At 35.1% G+C, this 23,637-nt stretch overlaps 1 protein-coding gene across 3 annotated transcripts in view; it reads left to right on the forward strand.

Moving 5' to 3' along the window:
• Positions 1 to 1,697: 1,697 nt before the first annotated feature.
• The window catches only part of TMC5 (transmembrane channel like 5), a 73,953-nt gene continuing 52,013 nt past the window's right edge, over positions 1,698 to 23,637 (forward strand). The window contains exons 1-8 of one of the 3 annotated variants that reach the window (XM_074200249.1): positions 1,698 to 2,490; positions 3,184 to 3,347; positions 6,319 to 6,387; positions 11,295 to 11,387; positions 13,477 to 13,576; positions 17,699 to 17,786; positions 20,198 to 20,446; positions 23,003 to 23,154. In XM_074200249.1, the coding sequence (XP_074056350.1) occupies positions 1,769 to 2,490; positions 3,184 to 3,347; positions 6,319 to 6,387; positions 11,295 to 11,387; positions 13,477 to 13,576; positions 17,699 to 17,786; positions 20,198 to 20,446; positions 23,003 to 23,154 (1,637 nt within the window). In that variant the 5' untranslated portion in view covers positions 1,698 to 1,768. Of the gene's footprint in view, positions 2,491 to 3,183; positions 3,348 to 6,318; positions 6,388 to 8,098; positions 8,720 to 11,294; positions 11,388 to 13,476; positions 13,577 to 17,698; positions 17,787 to 20,197; positions 20,447 to 23,002; positions 23,155 to 23,637 lie in introns of those variants that run through there. The other 2 variants (XM_074200250.1, XM_074200251.1) reach the window with 2 other exon arrangements.

The following is a 23,637-nucleotide window of genomic DNA, read 5'->3' on the forward strand; positions in this document are numbered from 1 at the left end:
AAGAGTTCTAAAGTCTTTCCAAATTGGTTGTCTCTATAATATTTTTAATTTTATAAATCGTTTTCCTGTGAACCACACTTTGCAACATATTTTATTTAAACCATCTTCACCTATGAATCACTTTGCAATGAAGTCAAATAGGTTATCTATCTATTGATTTAATTTGGAGGTTGACTTTGAGTTCTTTACATAAATTTTCCACCCCATTATCCTCTGCAATAAATATTGGCCCCCAAATTGGCAACTGCATTATCATGGTCTTCTGTTTTTTAGACTTTTGCAAGGCAAATGGGGTTAAGTGGCTTGCCCACTTAGGTAGGTAATTATTAAGTGTCTGAGGCCGAATTTGAACTCAAGTACTCCTGTCTCCAGGGCCGGTGCTCTATCCACTGCACCACCTAGCAGCCCTATCATGGTCTTTTTTGCAAATACTTATCATGAGATGATTACATATCTATTTAAATGATGTCTTTTGTTGATTCTGAAATGATGCTTTTTTAGAGATAAAATCAATTCTACAAACCTGTTTCTATTTGCACTTGTGAATCAATCTTTGGTTTACAAAAGCAACTTTGTCATTTGGTTTCATTTAGAGGTGAGATTATCAAAACTGATTTGATCCATTTTCTAGACCACTGTGTCTCCTGGACATATATCTCATATGTAGAATACCAACAGGTATGCTAATGTGTATAGCTAACCTAAAATCTGTGACTCTAAGCACTCTGTATTCTTTTGTCCACCACTCTTCCTGATATCACTGAAGAAGTTAAAGGAAGGCACATGGGACTGAAACCCACCTTTGTTTCTTGGGATTTTCATGACCAAAGAAGTCTAATAAAAAATGACCAGACTTGGAGTGATGAGTCTTTCTATATTTATTGGCTAGGACCATGGAAAGCAGATATATTCTTTTTTTTTTAGGTTATTTTTGCAAGGCAATGGAGTTAAGTGACTTGCCCAAGGTCACACAGCTAGGTAATTATTAAGTGTCTGAGGCTGGATTTGAACTCAGGTACTCTTGACTCCAGGGCCAATGTTCTATCCACTGCATCACCTAGCCACCCAAAAGCAGATGTATTCTGTAGTTGGGATTATCTTCAAAGCTTTTCTATCATGGTAGAATCTGCTTGAACTTGTGCTTTTACTGCCATAACCTTAAAAACTCCACAACACTAGACTGGGGAGTAGGTTCCTGTAGAATAGAATTTTGTAGAAAAATATGTACACAATCAAATACAAGGTAATTTGAGAAGTACAAAAGAATTAACAAATGGGGGGTCTGGTAGAGTTCCAGGAAAGGCTTAGGGGAGCAGGTGGTGTTTCAGGTAGATTTTGAAGGGAAGCTAAGGATTCTAAAAGGCAGAGATGTATAGGAAGGTGGAACATCCTGTACAAAGGAACAGAAGTAGGGGATGCACTTAGAAAAATCTCAGAGTATTCACTGAACAATTATGGAATTTAAATGAATCCAGTTACCAGGTACTTAAAGCCTTCTGGTTCTTTCCTAGTTCTTTCCTTGTCTTTCTAGCTGATACTTTGATAAAGTGATTTAGGGCTCTCTTGAATTCTTTCCTGTTTTATGGAGAATGCTTGTCTGATTCATATAGAGTCTATATTGTCAGTGAGAGAAAATAAAACTGGGTTTCCTTTCTCACTCTCTCTTTTTATCTTTCTTTTTCCAGATATAGAAGTAATAACCATTGACTGAGAAAGATCTTGGTTTAATAAAGTGTTATTACAGCATTGTAAAGAATCATTCTCCAACATGTCTGCCTTCTATAGAAAACAAGGATATGAAGAAGATCCTGATTACCCAGACTTCCCCAACTCCCGGGTAAACCTAGCCTCCCAGAATAGTCTAGATTATCCATATTCCAGGAAGAATTTCAACAACCTGAAATCCAAAGACGATGCAAAGTATTCAGGCACTCACAATTATTCTGACTATCCTGATACACTGAATAGTCCAGATTATCCTGGAGTTGAGGACTACTTAGACAGTCCAGGCATCAGGAATCAGCAGGGATATCCAGGATCTCATACAAATCCAGCCTTTTCAAGATCCCAGAGGACTTCTGACTACCCAGGCCCTGGGAATAATTCCCACTATTCAAGATCCAAGCACAGCCCAGACTCCTTGGGCTTCCAGATGGTTCCAGACTATGCTGGGGCTCAGAATTACCAAGACTTCAAACAGGATTCAGATATAGGTCTTGGGAACAATGCATACAGATCAAGTTCCAAGCACCATCTAGACAACTCAGTTTCTCTGGGAATTCCAGGTCATTTGAGAGACAAAGACTCCAGGAACAATCTAGACTCTGAAAGAACCAGAAATAATCAGAGCTATCCAGGATTTGGAATTCCAGACTATCCGGGTGCTGAAGATAACCTGGATGCTCCAGATAATTGGGGGGATGCATATAGCTCAGATAGTCAGAATAATCGTGACTTCTTCTACTCAGAGAACCAGAATATGGGCAGAAGGTAAGTGTAAGAGCCTGATCAGATTCTAAAGTCATTGGAAAACACTTATCAATAAGAAAGAAAGAGAAAATCAACAAAATGGGCATGTATCTAAAAAGAATCTGGAAAAAACAAGTTAAAAAAGACCTTAAAATAGAAATTCTAAAAATCAAAGGACAGGTGAAGAAAACTAAAATTTTTTAAATATAAGAAATACAACTAAAAACTAGTTTTTTTTGGAAAAGAAAACAATAAAATAGTTTAACTATTAGCTGACTTGATTTAGAAAATGCAAAGAAGAATACTTAATTACTAGCATCAAAAATGAAAAAAAGGTTAATTTACAACTCACAAAGCAATTATTGGGAACCATTTTGTTCAACTTTATGCCAATAAAACTGACAATAAATTCTGTGGGACTGAGCAAAATTATTTGACTTCAGTCAAATACATCCACTTATATAGCCATATAATAGGGTCATTTTTATACCCACAAGATGGACTTCTTAAGAATCCTTTTCCTCAGAGTGAGCATCTAAAATTTTTATCAGTCATGCCTTTCAATCTACATGAGACTCAAGCCAGGAAGGCAGATGAACCCTTCCCCCAACCCCCCAAGAAAATGTGCTTCTTCTTCAGTACATTTATTAATTTTATCAAATCATAATATAGGACGGGTAATGAGGGTAGTCATCATTCTGGGCTTTCTCTCAGGTTGAGCAATAGAGCCCTTCAGAGTCATCCTTCCTTCCATCGGACCTCAGGTTCTACTGGAAGAGGTAATCAAGGTTACCCAGAATCCTTCCAAATGATGTCAAGAAAGCCTACATCTGCATATAGCGAACACCTTGTGCCAGATCCTGATGGTGGTGGATACAGTAAGTATTTGTCAAATTTAGGATCGTGGCGTACTAAGAAATTTAACATATTGTCCTCAGGGAGGACACTGTTGAATACTAGTAACTTACAAATGTATTATTATTTTCATCATCTTAGTTTAATATAATTTAGTTGTATTCAATTAGCCAACAAATACTTATTATTGACTGCCTTCTGTATGAAGATTGTGGTAAAAGGCACTCCAGTAAAGATACAAATGAGGTAAGATCTAGCCATCTCCCCAGCTGTGTGGTGCAATGCATGGGGTACTAGTTTTGGAGTCCAAAAAGAACTAAGTGGGGCAGCTAGGTGGTGCAGTGGATAAAGCACCAGCCCTGGAGAGTCAGTAGTACCTGGGTTCAAATCCAGTCTCAGACACTAAAATAATTACCTAGCTGTGTGGCCTTGGGCAAGCCACTCAACCCCATTTGCCTTGCAAAAACCTAAAAAACAAAACAAAAAAACCCAAAACAAAACAAAAAGAACTAAGTTCAAAACTGACCTTATAAGCACTTACTTGCTACAAAACCCTAAAAGATCATGTTAGTTTGATCTGCCTCAGTTTTTTCACCTAATATTCATCTATTCCTATAAAATGGGAATAATAATGACACCTACCTCCCAGGGTTTATATGAGGATAAAATAAAAATATTTATAAGATAATTTTCAAATCTTAAATCAGCAGTTCCAATCAGGAATCCATGAGATCAAAACGCTTTTTATAATAATGCTTATAAGATGTTATTTACTTATTAAAACACTCCTCCCTTTTTCAACTACATGTCTATTTGACCAGATTTTCTTGATAAACATCAACCAACAATATATGATAACATATCATAACAAGTGAGTGCAGAATTAGTTATAAGATTTCAGTTGCCTTCCTTTATCGGACATTAAAGATTTGCAAAAAATAAAATAATACTACTATTCTTGCTAAATTTTTTTTTGAAAATATAGATATTTTCATTAAAATTTATGTTAACATATAAGGGGTTTGTTATTTAGTTTCAGAACTTATCAGCTTTCATTTTTAATACAATAAATGTTGATATATATTATCCATATAAACAAATTCTTTGGGACCCTGAATAATTTTAAGAGTGGAAAGGGAACTTGAGAGTAAAAAAATTGAGACTCACTACATAAACTACTATGTAAATGCTAGTTATTATAGTCTAAATAGGAAGATGAAATAGACACCTTGAAAAGTCATTTCAAGAAGGATTACAGTGATTATATTCAATAATGTTTCTTAAATGAATTACAAAATATCATAGTACATCATTTTCATCTTTCTTGCCAACTCATAATAAGCATGTACAAGGCACTCTGGAGGTCCTGTGGATGAGGAAACAAAAATGTACAAGACAGTCCTTTCCCTTTCAAAGCTTAAAATTGAATGGAGAAGACATCTAAATGTAGAAACAAGAATAGTGGGGCAGCTAGTTGGCTTAGTGGATAGAGCACTGGCCTTGGAGTCAGGAGGACCTGAGTTCAAATTTGAACTCAGATACTTAATACTTACTTAGCTGTGGGACCTTGGTCAAGCCTTGCAAAAAACAACAACAAAAAAAAATAGAAACAAGAATAGCTCCCTCTTATCACAGAATAGGACCTCCTTCAGAAAAGAAAAATTTTGTTTTAGTCTGGTCCAATCTAGGAAGTCCACATTCCTAGAAATAAAGAACATCATAGTTGAATGGGAGTGAATGAAGGAAGCATTTGAAGAAGGTGAAGAAGTTTCAAGGAACAGAAAAGGGAGTAAGGGAAAGAAATTTTTCCTTTCTTTTCATTTTTTAAAAATGTAAGTTATTATAAATATAATTTCAAACAAGAAAATTCATTAAACTTTTATTTACAATAATTTGATCTTGGAAAATGACATTTTAACATAGAAGCTCTAAAAGTTCTATCTCCCTTCTTTATCTTTTGTCCATTGGCCCCTGTGTGTATATTTTCTTTTTATTTACTTATCTCTGATCTCTATAACGACCTCTAGTTTCCCATTTTCAAACTACCTTTTGAATAGCTTGAATTGATGTCCCAATCTTAAATTCAATATGTCTACTAGAATTCATACTTTTCCCCTAAACCCTCTTGTCTTCCTAACTTTCCTATTATTGTAGAAGCCACCACTATCCTCCCAGGCACCCAGGCTCACACCCTGTGTCAGCCTCAACTCTTCTCCTATCTTATCTTCCATAACCAACCTGTTATCATGATCTGTCGATTTTTACCTTCCCATTATTGATCCCATATGTCTTTTCTCTTTTGACACTGTCCGAGCCCTGTGTAGACCCACATCTCTTCACACCTGGACTACAAGTCTCTCTCCATTCAGTCTATTCTCCACTCATCTATCAAAGTGATCTTCCCAAAGTGTAGGTCTGACAGTGTCTAGTGCATTCCATCCTGTTCAATCAACTCCAGTGGCTCCCTATCATCTCCACAATAAACAACATACTCTGTTTGTTGTTCAAAGCCCTTTATAATAACTTTCTCCCTCCCTACTTTTCCAGTCTTCTTAAATGGCCAAAATTTTCCCATCCACCCTCATGTTTTGTGATCCAGTGGATTTTGTGATCCTCTGAATTTTATTTCATGCATTTAAAAACAACATTCTGAGAAGGTGTCCCTAGGCTTCACCACTGTCACAGGGTTGCATGACACACACAAAAAAGGTAAGAATACTGGATCTAGTACACCTCCTTTATTTCATAAAGGGATGAACTAAACCCAGGAAATGAAGATAAATGCTATAGCATTTATTAGAATCTTAGAGAGAATTCATTTCCTAAAAGATTAGCCTTAAGTTTGAAAATTATTCACTAATTTTTATATTTAACATCAGTAGTTTTTTGCTATTGTCCCATTGACATCAATTACTTACTTAACAGAATTGTACCTAAAACATACATATCATTCATGTGATAGCATTTTTTTTCCTTTATTCTCCACACTAACAGGAAATTTTGCTTATGAGGCTGAAAGCAGTCTAGATGGAAATTCTAGAAATCAGCACTTGGGAAGAGAAGGTAAGCATGTTGGAGATATAAATATGTTTCAAATAGGAAATGACCAAACAATTAAAAACTGGAATTGGATTTTAAACTTATTTTAATCAGGCCATCTCTAGTTGTCCCTAGACTTTGATGACTCTGGAGGAGAAAGTGAGGCTGATGACTTTGTGAAACTCTGCCCCTTTTAAATTCAGTTCACTCAAAAGTCAAGACATTGTCCTCATGATGTTATCAGTCCTTTTCAAGAATGAATGATAGGGGCTGCTGGGTCATGCAGTGGATAAAGCACCAGCCCTGGAGTCAGGAGTACCTGGGTTCAGATCCGGTCTCAGACACTTAATAATCACCTAGCTGTGTAGCCTTGGGCAAGTCACTTAACCTCATTTGCTTTGCAAAAAAAACCTAAAAAAAAAATAAAAAAAATAAAAAGAATGAATGATAAACAGTGATTTAAAGCCACTGATGAACATTCAGTTCAGCTAGTATATTTTTTTAGGTTTTTTTTTTTTGCAAGACAATGGGATTAAGTGGTTTGCCCAAGGCCACACAGCTAGGTAATTATTAAGTATTTGAGGCCGGATTTGAACTCAGGTACTCCTGACTCCAGGGCCAGTGCTCTATCCACTGCATCACCTAGTCGCCCCCTCAGCTGGTGTATTTTTACAAAGAAGATTATTGACCAGAAGGTATTGGGCCTCAAATATTAGGTCTACATAAGATAGTGAAGAATGATCAGAAGGGGTGTGTTAATGGAAGGTTTGGCTTTATGAATTGGTAGCAATTTATAAGCCTATGCTACAGTCACAGGTTCATAAAAATTGGTCATAATGGTAAAACTATGTTGCATGACTTGAGGTGACCCAAGGACCTGCCCCAGCTTCCTGTGACCAAAAACATCTCATTCATCTGCCTGCTACAACTGAAGTGATGATTATTAACCTTAAGAACAGAGATTTTTAACTGAATCAAGACAATACATTACATGAAAAAGAATAATTAATCATGAAATAAGTTACATGATAAATTCTTTAGAACATAATATATCAGAGATCATTTTTGGTAATTTGGGGATGTGGGCAGAGTGTATCAATACATCCCTTTAAAACTATCATTATGAAATGCCTCCTAGTTTTACTGCAAATAGTATAACTGATGATATATTTTTTTAATCATGTAACCTTTGTACTTTCTCTCCTAGCTTTCTTGATTTCCTTCAAGCCTCATCTAAAGTTCTACCTTCTAGAAGAAGTCTTTCTCGGTCTTTCTATACCTTTTAATATAATTTTTCTTTTCAGTTCCAAATTCTCTGCCTCCCTCCATCTCCTTCCCATACAGAAGGCAAGAAACATGATACCTATTATGTATATATGATGTCTTCCAGAATGTATTTCCACAATAGCCAAGTCTTTTCTCTCAATCTTAGTACCTTCCTTGTCTCCAATTTGGTCTGTATATTTCCTATTCGTTTAAAACATTTTAAAATTTCCTGCATGTGGTTTCTTCCCTTAGACCATGAGCTCCTTGAGAGTCTAGACTATCTTTTTGCCTTATCTTGTACTCATATCTCAGCATAGTGCCAGGCACATAATAGGCACTTAACAATTGTAAGATGACTTACTATTAGAAATAGTTTATAAGTTCTATCTTCTGTTTCTAGAATCCTGTAGTGTATAATGAAGAATTCTGTTTCAGACTTTCTTCCCTAGATACTATGAAGTATCCTGAAAGAAGGCCAGCTCATGGTTGTTGGTCTTTGGAGCCATTTTAATTTTCTGAATTGTTTTTAATATTATTTTTTACCGTTTGGTAAAATATAGATGATTTAAACTTCTTTGATACTGTAACTTTATCTGGGAGTAAAATTGAAGGAACTGAGTGCTAGCCCTGATAGAGCAGAGGATCAGAGCCCAGAGAGAAAAAATGTTTTCTGAGTTTTTTGGAAAGAAGAAAGAGAGGAAGGTTGTAGAGAAAAGACCTAAGAAAAGAAGTCATAGAGATCATGCCGAGTGCCTTATAAATGTCGAAGATCTTAGTCCAACAACCAGCATGCCAGAATCTCTTTTACATAGTTCATCCCCAAACAAATGGCAGAGAAAAATTATTAACTTTGAGGATATGGACGTTGAAATGACAGAGACTGAGCCTCCGAAAGTTCCAGTCTCCAAAAAGGGGAGTCGGTTAAGCAGGATTTCAAATTCCATCTCAGTATCTTTTTCTCAAGCTTTGCACATTCATGATCACTCAAATGAATGTTGTACAAATTCACTAGGTAATGCTACCCTGCAGGACTTGGAGGGATATCTGAGAATGAAGGGGAACGTCCTCTACTGGAACCTGTGCCGTAAGGGTACAGTTCCTTTGCTTTATTCAGTTCATGAGACAAATTCATCATTGTAAATTCTGTAAGAGACCTCAAAGGAAGGAATATCAAAATAAGAGAGGAAGGAGGAGGGTTCTTGATAAGTTTGGGTACAATAATTAACTTCCTCTATTGTAATGCAGTAGAAAGATCATTGGAATTAGTAGAACAAATGAGGGTTTGAGTTTAAATTCTAGTGCTTCACCTTTTTAGACCTGTTTCCTCATTTATATAATAGAACTAAATGGCTTTCAAGATCCTTGCCTACTTCAAATCTATGGTTTTAATTCTCAATCTGACTCTGTCTTTGAATCTGTCTGTCCTTCCTCTCTCTCTGTCTCTCTCTCTGTCTCTGTCTCTCTCTGTCTCTGTGTCTCTGTCTCTCTCTGTCTCTGTCTCTCTGTCTCTCTGTCTCTCTCTCTGTTTCTCTGTCTCCTTTCTCTTTCTGTGTCTTCCTTCCTTCCTTCCTTTCCTTCCTTCCTTCCTTCCTTCCTTCCTTCCTTCCTTCCTTCCTTCCTTCCTTCCTTCCTTCCTTCCTTCCTTCCCTCTCTGACTTGGAATCTGTCCATACCTCCCTCTCTGTCTTTGACTCTCACTGTTTCTCTCTCTCTTTTTCTTCTCTTTCTCTCAATGTCTTCTCTCTCTCTCTCTCTCTCTCTCTCTCTCTCTCTCTCTCTCTCTCTCTCTCCATATATATTGCCAACATGGACATATATATATATATATATATATATATATATATATATATATACATATATGTCTATCTTTCTATCTACCTGTCTATCTATCACCTATCTAAACAAAGAAAGAACTATATCTATAAACTATACATCTAAAGAAACAAATAAGTATACTTAAAAATGTATAGAAACAAATATATCAATATGTCTATAGATATCTATAAACAAAAACTATATGCCTGTCTATAGATAGATATACACACATAATGTGTATACGGAGACAGATATACACATATTTGTGTTTAGACATAAAATGTATATATATTCTGTGTATATATACACTCTGAATTATTTTTACTTATTTCAAGGTGTGGTAGTAGATTATTTTTTTAATTTCAAAATTTATTTCAATTTATTTCAATTTTAAACTCAGAAGAAACATATATGTGTATGAGTGTTAGGTATGGGTATATATATATATATATATATGTATATTATATGTGTGTGTATACATATATACACAGTATCTATCCCATATGGTATTACTTCTAGTTTTAGAAGTTATTGGCAAGAATGGAATTTAATTTTTTAGACAATATCTCTATAGAGGAAAATGTGTGTGTCATATAGTATTTTTAGATATAATTTATAATCAAATCCTGCCTATGTGTTCACATGCATATATATTTTACTTCAGGATTGAGTATTTTTGCTTTGTTATTGAACTCCAGAACTAAAAGTTGTTAAACTCCAAACCTCTCCTGCCAGAGGAATCCATAATTAATTCAGAAAACCAGGCACCTGTGAATGCAGTGTGATGAAGAGAAAGACCACTTAAATTAAAAGGTCTTGAGTTCTACTCCAGGCTCCACCATTCTGCTTCTGGGATGCTCTGGGAAAATTTCTTTAATCTCTCTGCTTCTTTGATTTTTGTTGTTGTTGTTGTTGTTAAAAGGGGAATGAAGGAGATTATCTCCAAGGTTTGCTCTAGCTCAAACATTTTATAGTACCACGACTAAGATATGTAAATAATAAGATATAGACCAGTTCCATTAATACCACCCCAATTCCTAAAAAACCATTCTCCTAAATATTATGAGTTCTATCCAAATCAATATTGGAACCAGTCAAGACTTTATCAAGACAGAGTCTTGAGGACTGGCTCTGGCTTTCTTCCTGGGTAAATAACCTGGGAAAACAGAACCCTGGATCATTTAGAGATATATCCATATCATAGTTAGCAATGAGAGAATAGATTAGGGTGTGGCTTAAGATGAGCAGAAGATAAATTTTATAGAAGATTAATTATAGAAGATAAATTTAAGGGTCAGTTGAGTTGAGGAAAGAAGAAAAGGATATAGGTCAAGCATATACTATGATTCTCCTTTCCCAATTTTTCAAAATCTATAAACCAGAACAGAACCAGTCTTCCTGGGTAGAAGTCACATGTACAAAACCTATATATTTTGAGAAAAGTATTTTCATCATTTTATTATTGACTAATTTTTTTGGGGGGGAGGGAGGTTTAACAATTCTAAAATGTTGAGAAAAGTAGTAGGTATTTTTAATAATTGGGATTCTTTCCTATTGATAAAATTCTACAATTTAATAATACATATAAAATAATACATTAAATTAAAATTCATCAAGCTTAACAACAAAATATTGATTAAATAAGGGCGGCTAGGTGGTGCAGTGGATAAAGCACCGGCCCTGGAGTCAGCAGTACCTGGGTTCAAATCTGGCCTCAGACACTTAATAATTACCTAGCTGTGTAGCCTTGGGCAAGTCACTTAACCTCATTTGCATTGCAAAAACCTAAAAAAAATGTTGATTAAATTGTTATTAATAATCTGGATAGTTATTTACATCTCTTTTTACAGTTAATACTTTTGGATGGAGAAGAAACTGGCATGAAGATGGCCTTCAGGCTTGCAATCCTACTTTTGTGACTATTGCAGACAAAAACAAGCAGGGTAGGTTTCTGTGAACTGATTCATCAAGGTGAAGAGAAGAGAATCATTTAGAAAATGATTTCAGGAACACATTAAAATTCTGAAGCATGCTTTCTCTTGGTATGCTTTGATAGATTTCCTTTTCAAAGGCAAGGAACTTGCTACCAATGTCCAAATGTCTAGCTTACTATCAGGATGGTCTCTGATTTGTTTTTCTGAACTATTATGCTCTAGGCCCAAGCTAGACGTTGCAGGAAAGCATTTTGGGATTCATATTGTTCCAAGTGTCATTTTGTTGATGAGTTTAGAAGTCAGTCCATTGGTCTAGAAGTTTCATGTCTGCCTAGAATTTATGCATTGGATGCTATGAAAAACAAGATCTGTTTGGATATGTTTTATCACAGATTTTTGGTTTTGGTTTTGGCAAGGCAATGGAATTAAATGACTTGCCCAAGGCTACACAGCTAGGTAATTATTAAGTGTCTGAGACCAGATTTGAACTCAGGTCCTCCTGACTCCAGGGTCGGTGCTCTATCCACTATGCCACCTAGCTGCTTTTATCATAGATTCTTTCCTTTTTTTTTTTGCAAGGCAATGGGCTTAAGTGGCTTGCCCAGGGCCACACAGCTAGGTAATTATTAAATGTCTGAGGCTGGATTTGAACCCAGGTACTCCTGACTCCAGGGTCAGTGCTCTATCCACTGTGCCACTTAGCTGCCCTGTCATAGATTCTTAATAAATAATAGGTGCTTAATAAATGCTAGTGAATTGATTTAGTGATCCTGATTTAAAAAGTTGCCTAGCAGAGTTATAACTAGCAATTTTGGAGTAAACATCATCAAAGGCAAGCAACACTGAATATATCTAAAATCAACATTCTCATTGCTTATTTGAAAATAATACAAGAGGGCAGATAAATGGTACAGTGGATGGATAGTTGTGTGACCTTGGGCAAGTCACTTAACCCCATTGCTTTGCCAAAACAAACAAAAAGAATAATTAAGAACAATTCAATTAATTAGGTAGGGAGACTGAGGGACACAAATCTGAGGGGCAGTTATCAACTATAGGATTTTCATAAGAAAAACAGATTCTTAATATTCTTTAAAATTAATGTTAAGAATTTTACCAGCCAGGGAAAGCAGAGCCAGAATGGAAAGAAATTCAGTTATTATGATGCCCCTCTGGGGAGAAAATAGACAAGAATATCTGGTGGCTTATTAATTTTGCTCATTGTTCTTGCCTATTAGTTGCTAAACTCAATTGTTTCTAACTTCTATTGGAGTAAAGGTTCTGTCAAAATATAAATATTACAAAGTTTGCATGATCTTTTAACATTATCACTTTCAATGTTGTCCCCCCATACATTTTCCTTGGTGTAAATCCCTAGTAATGGCTTTGTTGTAGAAAATAGATAATTTTTCTAAGTCCCTTCCAGTCCTAAGACAATGCAATTCAACAGAAGACTAAAACTAAAATTACAAAGATGAGAAATTTAACCAAAAACATTGTCTACCTTTATTCTCCTTGGAGATTCCAACTGAACAAAATGTAAAATCTTTTCAGGTTCATTTTAGAGAAATATTTTGATGTTCTAGCTCAATAATTTCAGAAAATATATAAACTGAGTTTCAGTTCTGGCTAATTGAACAGATTTTTTGAGAATCTTTAATTTATAGTTTGGTTAAAAAAGAATACATTAATTATACAAACATTTTTAAGTTAACTGTATTATATCCTTTGTTAAAGGGACTGGAAGAGTTAGTGAAGAATGAGGCTCAAGGACTGCCATCATAAAGTTTAGAGTCTAGTAGAAGATCAAAATGTGGGCAAATAACATAAATTAAAATGTTCTAACTACCTGAGAGGAGTATGAAAACAGTGCTCTGAGTTTGGAGTTAATATTAAATTCGATTGTGGAGTTCAGTAATTGATTATGATTTATTTTGTTGTATGATTCTGAATTTTTTTGAGTACTTGACTCCAATCCATTGGAGCCATTCTCATTTCTTACAACTCTCCTATGATGTGGTTCTTTTAGATGTTGTTTTATAGGAGATTGTTTATTTTTGTAAACTAAGTGAAATTTTTTTGTGTGACCCCAATACAGAGGAAAAGTTGGTTGCATCTCTTATAAAGTTAACAAGTAAAGACAGAGCCAAAATCATCCGGAATAAGCCAGTGCCCCTGCAGGAAAAGAGGAAAATTAGGTAAGTATTGAGGCTTTTTCTTCTATCCTTAGTTGAATATGAATTTCTAAGATGTACTTCAGATACATCTTTTTTTGTCTTAATAGTATTTTTTCAATTACATGTAAAAATAGTTTTGGGGGTGGCTAGGTGGAGCAGTAGATAGAGCACCAGCCCTGGAAGTCACAAGTATCTGAGTTCAAATCTGGGCTCAGACACTTAATAATTACCTAGCTGTGTGGCCTTGGGCAAGCCACTTAATCCCATTTGCCTTGCAAAAACCTTAAAAAAAAAAGATATTTTTCAACAATCATTTTTACAAGATTTTGAGTTCCAAATTTTTCTTCCTCCCCCCTTTCCTTCCTTACCTCCCCAAGACCTCAAGCAATCTTATTTCAGCTGCATCTTAAGAGGATAAGAAAAATTCCTAGTCCAGGAATCCCATAAGAATCATGGGGAAGAGATATTCATATTTTACACTAAAATTCTCATGTTTGATGTCCATTATGAAATTGAAGAGAGCTAACTTCAAGGTCGAGTTTCTGCTACTGTTTGGCCTAGAGTAAATCACTTTACTTTTCATGGGCTTGGTTGCCTCATCTATAAAGTAATAAGGAAGGATGAACTAGAGTATTATAGAAATTTTTTCTTTTTTTAAATTCTGAACTTAAATCAAGTATTTATAGTATACTTTAGGATTTGTCAAAGTCCTTTCAAGTCTTATATTCCATTCCTACAATTAGATAACATCCCTGAGTTGAGCATGACTTTTAGTTTCAGCTTCCCAGGGCTATTTATTTATTTTTATTTTTGTTTTTTCTTATTTGGCAAGGCAATAGGGTTAAATAACTTATCCAAGGTCACATAGCTAGGTAGTTCCAGAGGTATTTAAAGCATGAGTACGAATTCTTTCTTAATAGTTTTTAATTAAAAAATAGTAGAATTTTTTTAACAAACCCTAGTTAGCACCAGTTCCTTTTTGAACTTGATACTAAGATTGGTAATACAATTTAAAGAGAATGATTGGAGATGTTTTGTTTTGGTTTGGTTTTTGATGAAGACACAAGTCTAGCTGCAGGATTCTCCCTTTTTTAGAATATATGATGGTGTATGATGTAGGACTGGGATAAGGTGAAGTTCCCATATTTTGGGCAGGAAATTGCCACTTGTCTAGGCATTAGTAAGCTGCTGAGTTGTAGCATTTTTTGACAGCCAGATATTTTTCTTAATTCATTCATTTCAGATGATTTTTGCTTTTTTCAACTACAATTACTACCTGATATAATGCAACTTCTTGTCTTTTTTAACAAGGGAAAACAGTCAAGTTAGAATCCAACCAGCATCTTTAGTATATATAAACCAGCCAGCACCCTGAAGCCATCTGTTAGTAGATGCAAAATTCTTTACCAAGGTGAATTAAGTATGTTGTATCAATAATCCTCTCGAAGTAATATTGAGCATTGCATTTAATCCAAGTTTAGCTGTTCATGGCCTGATCATGAGAACTATTGAACACATTGTTTTCCTTCAAGTACCTAGAGGTTGATGAGATGACCAGTCTGACTGGTGAAACAAAACAAAACAAAATATAAAATGTCTCTTGTTGGCTGCTTTATTCATGCAATAACCAAGACAGAGTCACACAAAATAGTATAGAAAGGGCAGGCATTCACATAGTTTTTAGACTAGAAGTATTTATTTGTTGATATACTAAAATCCTTGTTTACTTATCTGCAACTATTTGCATTCTCAATATCAGTGAAACAAAAATACACAAGGAAGTTGTAACTAAATGAAAAAGAAAATGGTTTATGAGTTTTTTCTTTGAAAGAAGAAATAAAGATTTCATAGTATACACAAATGCAACAAAAAACATGCCAAAAAAAAGAAAGGAAACAACATGCCATGAAATATTTGACTCCCCTTGAGTTCTTGTGAACAGGATAAGCAAAAAGACCAATATAAAGATAGAGTTTATATATAAATGGCTGTTGAAGAGAATGAAAAAGCAGACATGTTTTATGGAAACTCAACAAAATCCTTCAATCTATTCAACATATACATTGACACTGACTTTAATGTGACAGTCACAGAAGAAAAACATTTGTTGCAAAGAAAATTATGAGATTAAGAATTGAAAGCAATCCAAGGATGGTAGAAGATACTAAGAATTCTTATATTATGAATACTTTATTTTAAAAAGAGAGATAGAAGGCATTTCCCCTGTTAAGTACTCAACATAATAAAAAATAAAAACATTTGTTGACAGGGGCAAGTTAGGTGGTGCAGTGGATAGAGCACCAATCCTGGAGCCAGGAGGACCTGATTTCAAATCTGACCTCAGACACTTAATAATTGCCTAGCTGTGTGACCTTGGGCAAGTCACTTAACACCATTGCCTTAAATAAATAAAATTAAAAAATGTTTAATTTCACAATAAATATGTTACAGAAAAAGACAGTTGGTGATATTAGATCAACATTACTTCACAAAAATATGAAGATCTTTGGAGGGGAAAATAATATCTTAGAAAATCTTGGTAAGAGAATCAGCTAAGCTAAATTGCTTCAAGAGGATTTAGAGATAGTAGAGGGAGAAGTGTAATGAATAGACAAATAATAGAACTGCCAACATTTCTGTAGAAACCTCTGGAGCTATGTATGATGAATTTCATTTGGCATATCACCAAAAATGACATGCATGCAAGAAGTGGCATAAAAAGATATTCAGGATATGTATAATTAAAAAAGGAGGTGATCAGGGGCGGCTAGGTGGAGTAGTGGATAAAGCACCAGCCTTGGAATCAGGAGTACCTGGGTTCAAATCTGGTCTCAAGACACTTAATAATTACCTAGCTGTGTGGCCTTGGGCAAGCCACTTAACCCTGTTTGCCTTGCAAAAACCTAAAAAAAAAAATTTAAAAAAAAGGAGGTGATCAGTCAGATAGTGAGAACTAGAGAAAAATATGTACAGTCTGAGAGATGCCAAATTACCTAGAGAATGAGGAAAGCTCTCAGCACACTGGGTAGATCAATAGGGGACTTCTAGAATAATATGGGGGAAAAAATAACACAGGATGACAAAAAAAAATGGGTTTGTGATCTGCCCTATGATTGGTTAATCCATAGTAGTAAAACAATGAAATTGGTAAAGTAAATGAAGAATAAACACACATAACCAAGGATTATTACCTTTAATTTAAAAAAAAATACTGATATTTTACTGTCTGATTTTACTATCTCTTATACTTTGTTTCTTCCTTAAGGATATGATTTCTCTCTCATCACATTCAATTTGGATCACTGTATACCATGGAAACAATGTAAAGACTGATAAATTGCCTTCTGTGGGGGGTGGGGGGAGGGAAGTAAGATCAGGGGAAAAACTGTAAAACTCATAACAAATAAAATCTTTATAAAAAAAGAATAAACACACATAAAAAAGCAATCATTTCATCTAAAGCTTCAAAACAATATACTGGAATCATAGACCTTAGAAATGGTATGGATCTTTTTTTTTTTAGATTTTTTCAAGGCAATGGGTTCAAGTGGCTTGCCCAAGGCCACATGGCTGGGTAATTATTAAGTGGTTGGATTTGAACCCAGGTACTCCTGACTCCAAGGCCACTGCTCTATTCACTGTGCCACCTAGCTGCCCCAAGTATGGATCTTTTTAAAAATATTTTTATTTATTTGTTATTTTTCCAATTATATGTAGAGATAATTTTCAGCATTCATTTCTGTAAAATTTTCTACTTCTCACTCTTCTTTCTCCCCATCCCAGGACAGCAAGTAATTTGACATAGGTTGTAAATGTACAATTCCATATTAGTCACACTGTGAGCAAAGAATCAGAACAAAAAGGGGAAAAGCAAATGATGGGAAAAGCAAAAAACAAAATTAAAAAGATGAAAATAGTATGCTTTGATCTGCATTCAGATTACATAGTTCTTTGGGACATGGATGGCATTTTCATCATAGGTCTTTTAGAATTGTCTTTGATTGCTATATTGCTGAGAAGAGCTAAGTAGAGATGGTATGGATCTCTTTAACTCATGTAATTTTTCTCCTTTTCAAGAAGCTAATATATTACTAACAAGGGTGACTTGCTTAGTTTATAACTCTCTTCTTCCATTTCACATAGGAAAAAAGTGAATGCAGAGAAGCAGAAATCTACTAACTCTACAATTCCATTAAATTGTTGTGCTCAATGCATGAATGCAGCAACCTTGGTAAGCCTGCTTTTGCCTCACCAGTCTATTTATTTATTTATTTTTATTTTAGGTTTTTGCAAGGCAATGGGGTTAAGTGGCTTGCCCAAGGCCACGCAACTAGGTAATTATTAAGTGTCGGAGACCAGATTTGAATCCAGGTACTCTCCAGGGCCAGTACCAGTCTATTTATTGGGGAAGAGAGAACTGAGGAGGAGGAGGAGGGGAAGAGGCTGATGAATAAAAGGTACAAGGAAGGAGATATCCAGTAAAGGGAGTTGCCAAAGAAAAACTATCCTGATTTCCCTTTGAGAGTCAGTAGGCTATAGGAGAAAGATCAGCCACTTAGAGTCAAGCGAACTCTGTCAAGTCACTGCTGTCCCTGAGCTTCAGTTTCTTTATTTATAAAATGGGACAAGATACCTGAAGTATTAGTCTACTGACCATACTAATCAAAGTATAGTTATTGGAGAAGATCAAATGAAATAATGTATATGAATTGCTCTGTACATCTCAATGCATTACACAAATATTGTTTGGAAACAATCTATTATTTCCATTTAGGAATGTAGAAATTGGAATGTATCAAATAGAAAAATAGGAATGGTTCAAATCACTTTCAATGTATTTACAATACTGGAGTTGGAGTAAAAGGATATACAACAGATTTATCTATTTATTTGGGGGGGGGAGTTTTTTTTTTGCAAGGCAATAGGGTTAAGTGATTTACCCAAGGTCACATAGCTAGGTAATTATTAAGTGTCTGAGTTTGGATCTGAACTCAGGTCCTCCTAACTCCAGGGCCAGTACTCTATCCACTGGGTCACTTAGCTGTTCCCATTATTTATTTATTTATTTTTGGCTCAACAAACTTTGTTGTACATAGCTAACATTCATCTAGAGCTTTATTTTTACAAATCACTTTTTTTTTAGGTTTTTGCAAGGCAAATGGGGTTAAGTGGCTTGCCCATGGCCATACAGCTAGGTAATTATTAAGTGTCTGAGACTGGATTCAAACCCAGGTACTCCTGACTCCAGGGCTGGTGCTCTATCCACTGCACTGCCTAGCCACTCCCTACAAATCACTTTCAATAGGATATCTCATTTATTTCCCAAACTAATACTATGATAGAAGGTTCCAAAAAAGATATCACTTCCAACTTGAGAGATGAGGAACCTGAGACCCAGATAAGTTATGACTTGCCTGGGATCACTCAAAAATGGTAATTGAAAGAGCTCCAATTTCAGCATAAATTCAGGGATGTCACTTGTTCTACCTAAAATCATAGAACTTGAAAAGACTTTAGAGAGGATATGATCTGAATTTAGAAGGAACCTTAGAAATCACTGACACCACTTGTATGACTTGATGCTAGGTGAGAACCAGAAGAATATTATATACACTATTGACAACATGGGGTAATGATCAAACTTGATGGACTCGTTCATTCCAACAGTGCAGTAATCAGGGACAATTTTAGAGGATCTGTGATGGAGAATACCATCTGTATCCAGAGAAGAGACCAAAGCATATTATCTTCAGTTTTTAAAAGTTGCCTATGTATTGTGTCATCTTGTTATCTCTGTTTTCTTTCTTTTTTTGGATCTGATTCTTCTCTCACAACATATCCAGTTTAGATGTATGCTTATCATGGATGCACATGTAAAGCCTATATCATATTGCATTCTGCTGGGGGGGGAAGGAATGGAAGGAGGAAGAAAAACTGTAAAATTCAAAACCTTGCCAAAAAAAGATTGGTAGAAACTACTGCTGTATATAATTGGAAAAAAAATAAATATTTATGTAATAATTTTAAAAAATCATCTATTTTCCAGGATTATTATGAGGATAAAATGACATAACATTTATAAAACATGTTTAAGACCTTTAAGAGTAAAAAATGATAGATGTTTCAAATTTTTTTTAAAAAAGAAATCATCAAGAACAAATCTTTCAGGGTGGCTATGTGGCACAGTGGATAGAGCACCAGCCCTGGAGTCAGGAGAACCTGAGTTCAAATCCAGCCTAAGACACTTAATAATTACCTAGTTGTGTGGCCTTGGGCAAGCCACTTAACTCCACTGCCTTGCCAAAAAAAACCTAAAAAAAAAAAAGAGAAAGATAACAAATTTTTCTTGTAGATGAAGAAATTGAGGCTTAGAGAAGAGATTTGTCCAAAGTCAAATACAAAGTCAAATTAACAGCACCTGAATTCTGGTCTTCTTGATGCAAAAGGTATTAAGATTATGCCCAGACAGGTATAGCTACTGTGTCTCTCTCTTAATGAAATTCAGGATCAAATTCACTATTTTGACCACCGTATCACAGTTTTGTTTCATGATGAATTTGTAATCTACCAAAACCCCCAGTTCTCTTCTAGATAAAATGTTATCTATCTTATCACTTGTTTTGTTTTTTTTTTTAATTCTAGTACTTCCGGCATTTTAAAAACATCATGTCAGAATTTTTCCAGTCACTGCAGGTGTGGCAGAGGACCCTCAAGATCATTGGTAGCAAATTTGGAACAAGTGTACTTTCCTACTTCAGTTTTCTGACATGGCTCCTCAAGTTTAATGTATTTTCATTTATAGTGAACTTTAGCTTCATCATCATCCCTCAGCTCACAGAGTTGAAGCCAAATGATCTTTCCTTCACCAGTCTGGAGCTTCTTACTGGAGCAGTATGTATTTAAACAACATTCTGATTTATAAGCTGTGTTTGGTGGGATTAAATATTTTTATCCCCTAAGCCTAAACTCAAACAAATGTGACAGATCATTTGTGATTCCAGGTGTAACAACTGGGCAACTCCCCAGAGAAATGCACATGGAAGAGTCTGAAGCAGGGAAGAAAAGGTGGGGAGGAAAAAGAGGAGGGAAGGAGAAGGAGGAGAAGAGGAGGGAGGGAAGGAGGAGGAGGAGGAAAAAAGAAAATAATGATGATGATGATGAAAATTGTTGGGGGGGAAGACCTTCAGGGTATGTCAGTGATTAAGGTAGGTGAGAAAGAAAATAAACAAGGACCTTATTTTGCATAGCCAAAAAAAATCAATCTGGGAAGGGGAAGATCCTTTGGGTTTCTGAGCAAAACAGAAACACTTGCTGTTTGAATGATCAATATGGATCTATTTTTAACATGGTTATAAATGTAGAACCTAAAATAGATTGCTTTTTTAAGGGGGGAGGGAAGGGAGGGAGAGAGAAAAATATAAGACTCAAAACCTTGCAAAAAAAATGAATAGAACACCAACCCAGGGGTCTGGAGGACCTGAATTCAAATCCAGTCTCAGACACTTAATAAATACTTAGCTGTGTGACCTTGGGAAAGTCACTTAACCCCATTGCCTTGCAAAAGAAGAAAATTTTATGTCAAACAAATGTATTTATTTTTCATACATTTATTATCTATTCCTTCCACTATCCTTCCCCAATTGAACAACCACAAAACCAAAAAAAGGAAGGAAGGAAGGAAGGAAGGAAGGAAGGAAGGAAGGAAGGAAGGAAGGAAGGAAGGAAGGGGAGAGAAAGAAGGAAAGAGAAAAAGAGAAAGAAAGAAAAGAAAAAAGTCCTAATCATAGACATTTGTTGTTCAGCAGAGCAAACTTTCAGACTGACTATGTGCCAAAATGTAAATCTCTTTGTTTTTTATCACTTCTCTGACAGAAGACGTGTTTCATCTTTTGATTTCTGGATTGCTAGTTTATCATTGCATTGAGAAGATTTCTAAAGTTTTTCAGAGTTGTTTTTCTCTATTATATTGTTGCTATAGTATATTTTTTTCTCTTAATTATGTTTATTTTACTAGGCAATCAGAAATCTCTCCAATTTTCTCTAAAACTGTCTCTTTAATCATTTATTAGGGCACACAAAATTCTATTACATTCATATACACTGCATATTACTGCATATACTGCAATTTATTTATCCATTTCCCAATGGGACACACCCTCTGGACTTCCATTTTTTTCAACTGCTAGAAATAATTTCATATATGGATATACATATAGATAGAAATATGTAAATCTCTATCTATCCATCTTTTTTTTTAGGTTTTTGCAAGGCAAACAGGGTTAAGTGGCTTGCCCAAGGCCACACAGCTAGGTGATTGCTAAGTGTCTGAGACCAGATTTCAACCCAGGTACTCCTGACTCCAGGGCTGGTGCTTTATCCATTATGCCACCTAGCAGCCCCTCTATCCATCTATCTTATCTACCTGCTTATCTACCTATCCATCAAGACAAAGACAGATTTCTTTTTCTCTTCCTTTGATCTCTTTGGGGTATAGTCCTACTAAGAGAATATTTGGGTCAAATGGTATTCACAATTTAATGACTTTTGAGGCATACTTCTGAATACCCAGTTTGTTTTTGACAAAAGTCCACATTTTGAGGACTTGCTAAGTGTCTATTCTCATATTAAATGATGTGTGAGTGATTGAGTAGCAAAATATAAGAAAAATTAAAGATGTAGTCTTTGTCTTTAGATATCACAAAACATGTCTAAAGCTATTTAAAGATAATTACAAAGAAATAGAAATATATATAATCATAAGCACAAATTAATACAGAAGCACTGGAATAATAGAGAATAAAGCAATAAGGACTTAGGGAACTTGAACTTTGAGCTTATTACTTTCCTTACTCCAGTACAGAAACATCTTTTCTATCATTGATATAGAATAATAGTTTTGTAACCAATAAGAACCAAGTGGTTGTCCAATGCACTTTATATGTGTTAGGGGAAAATTTCTTAATCTATTCTCTAACTTAGTCCTTAGTCCAGTCAAGTCAACAAGCATTTGAGTTAAGTACTTACTGCTTGCCAGGCACTGTGCAAGGGGACAAAAAGGGGAACACTGTGTTGGAGACAAAAAAAGATAGAGAAAAAACAGTTCCTGGACTCAAAGAGGTCATAGTCCAATAGAAACTTAGCTTGACTTAATTAGAGTTGATTTAAATATTTTTCTTAAGGGGGCGAGAATGGGGGTGGGGAAATCAAGTTCCCAAAGTCTGTTCATCATACAAGTCTTTAGGTTTTTATTTTCAGTGACAACTGGATTCCTTTGTAGCCAAAGCTTCATAATAACAAAAGTTTCTTTAGGTTTTGGAGCTGTGGAAGGGTAGGAGAGGGTGGACATTTAAAAAGCCCAGTTGCCCAATTTCCTGCCAAACTGAAAAGAAACCAGTCCAAACTACTCAGTTCACTGTCTCATTTCAAGGTTCTCTTCTTTTCTTTCAGGGTTATTTTGGAGAAACAGTATTGTACTATGGCTTTTATACCAATTCAACTATTAAGCATAAAGGAATCAGCTCCTCTTACAACATGCAACTGGCATATATTTTCACGATTGGACTGTATTTGGTCATCTGCTTCTTTTGCTTACTCTATAGGTAAGGCATTTCTGCATCTTTATGTTCAAAGCTTCCTCTCACACTTGGAAAAAAATTCAAGAACACATTATTATATAGGATGTCTAAGATGTGTGCTCTGAACCACTTTCAGTAGCCTAGAACTTAAAATGTCAGTTCAGAGTAAAAAAAATAAAACATTTCCCTGTTTTCATATCTTCTTTTTACTTTAATATTTAAATTTTAAAAAATATTTTATTCTTTTTTAATATATTCCTCCCATCCTTTTTCCTATTTAAAAATATTAAAACAAATCTTTTCAAAGGAAAAAACCTGCATGGCAAAACTTGACAGTCAAGCATTATATTTTGATCCTACTTTTCATCATCTTTTGAAAAGGAAAGAAATATAGAATCTGGATCATATAAGTTCAGTTAAACAAAACAAGTTCTTATTATTGGTCACTTCCAAAGTGTTTCTTATTCTGCATATTTATCCATCAAATTTCACCATTTGATTTTTTAA

Source organism: Macrotis lagotis, chromosome X (assembly GCF_037893015.1).
Source record: "Macrotis lagotis isolate mMagLag1 chromosome X, bilby.v1.9.chrom.fasta, whole genome shotgun sequence".
NCBI classification, from domain to species: domain Eukaryota; kingdom Metazoa; phylum Chordata; class Mammalia; order Peramelemorphia; family Peramelidae; genus Macrotis; species Macrotis lagotis.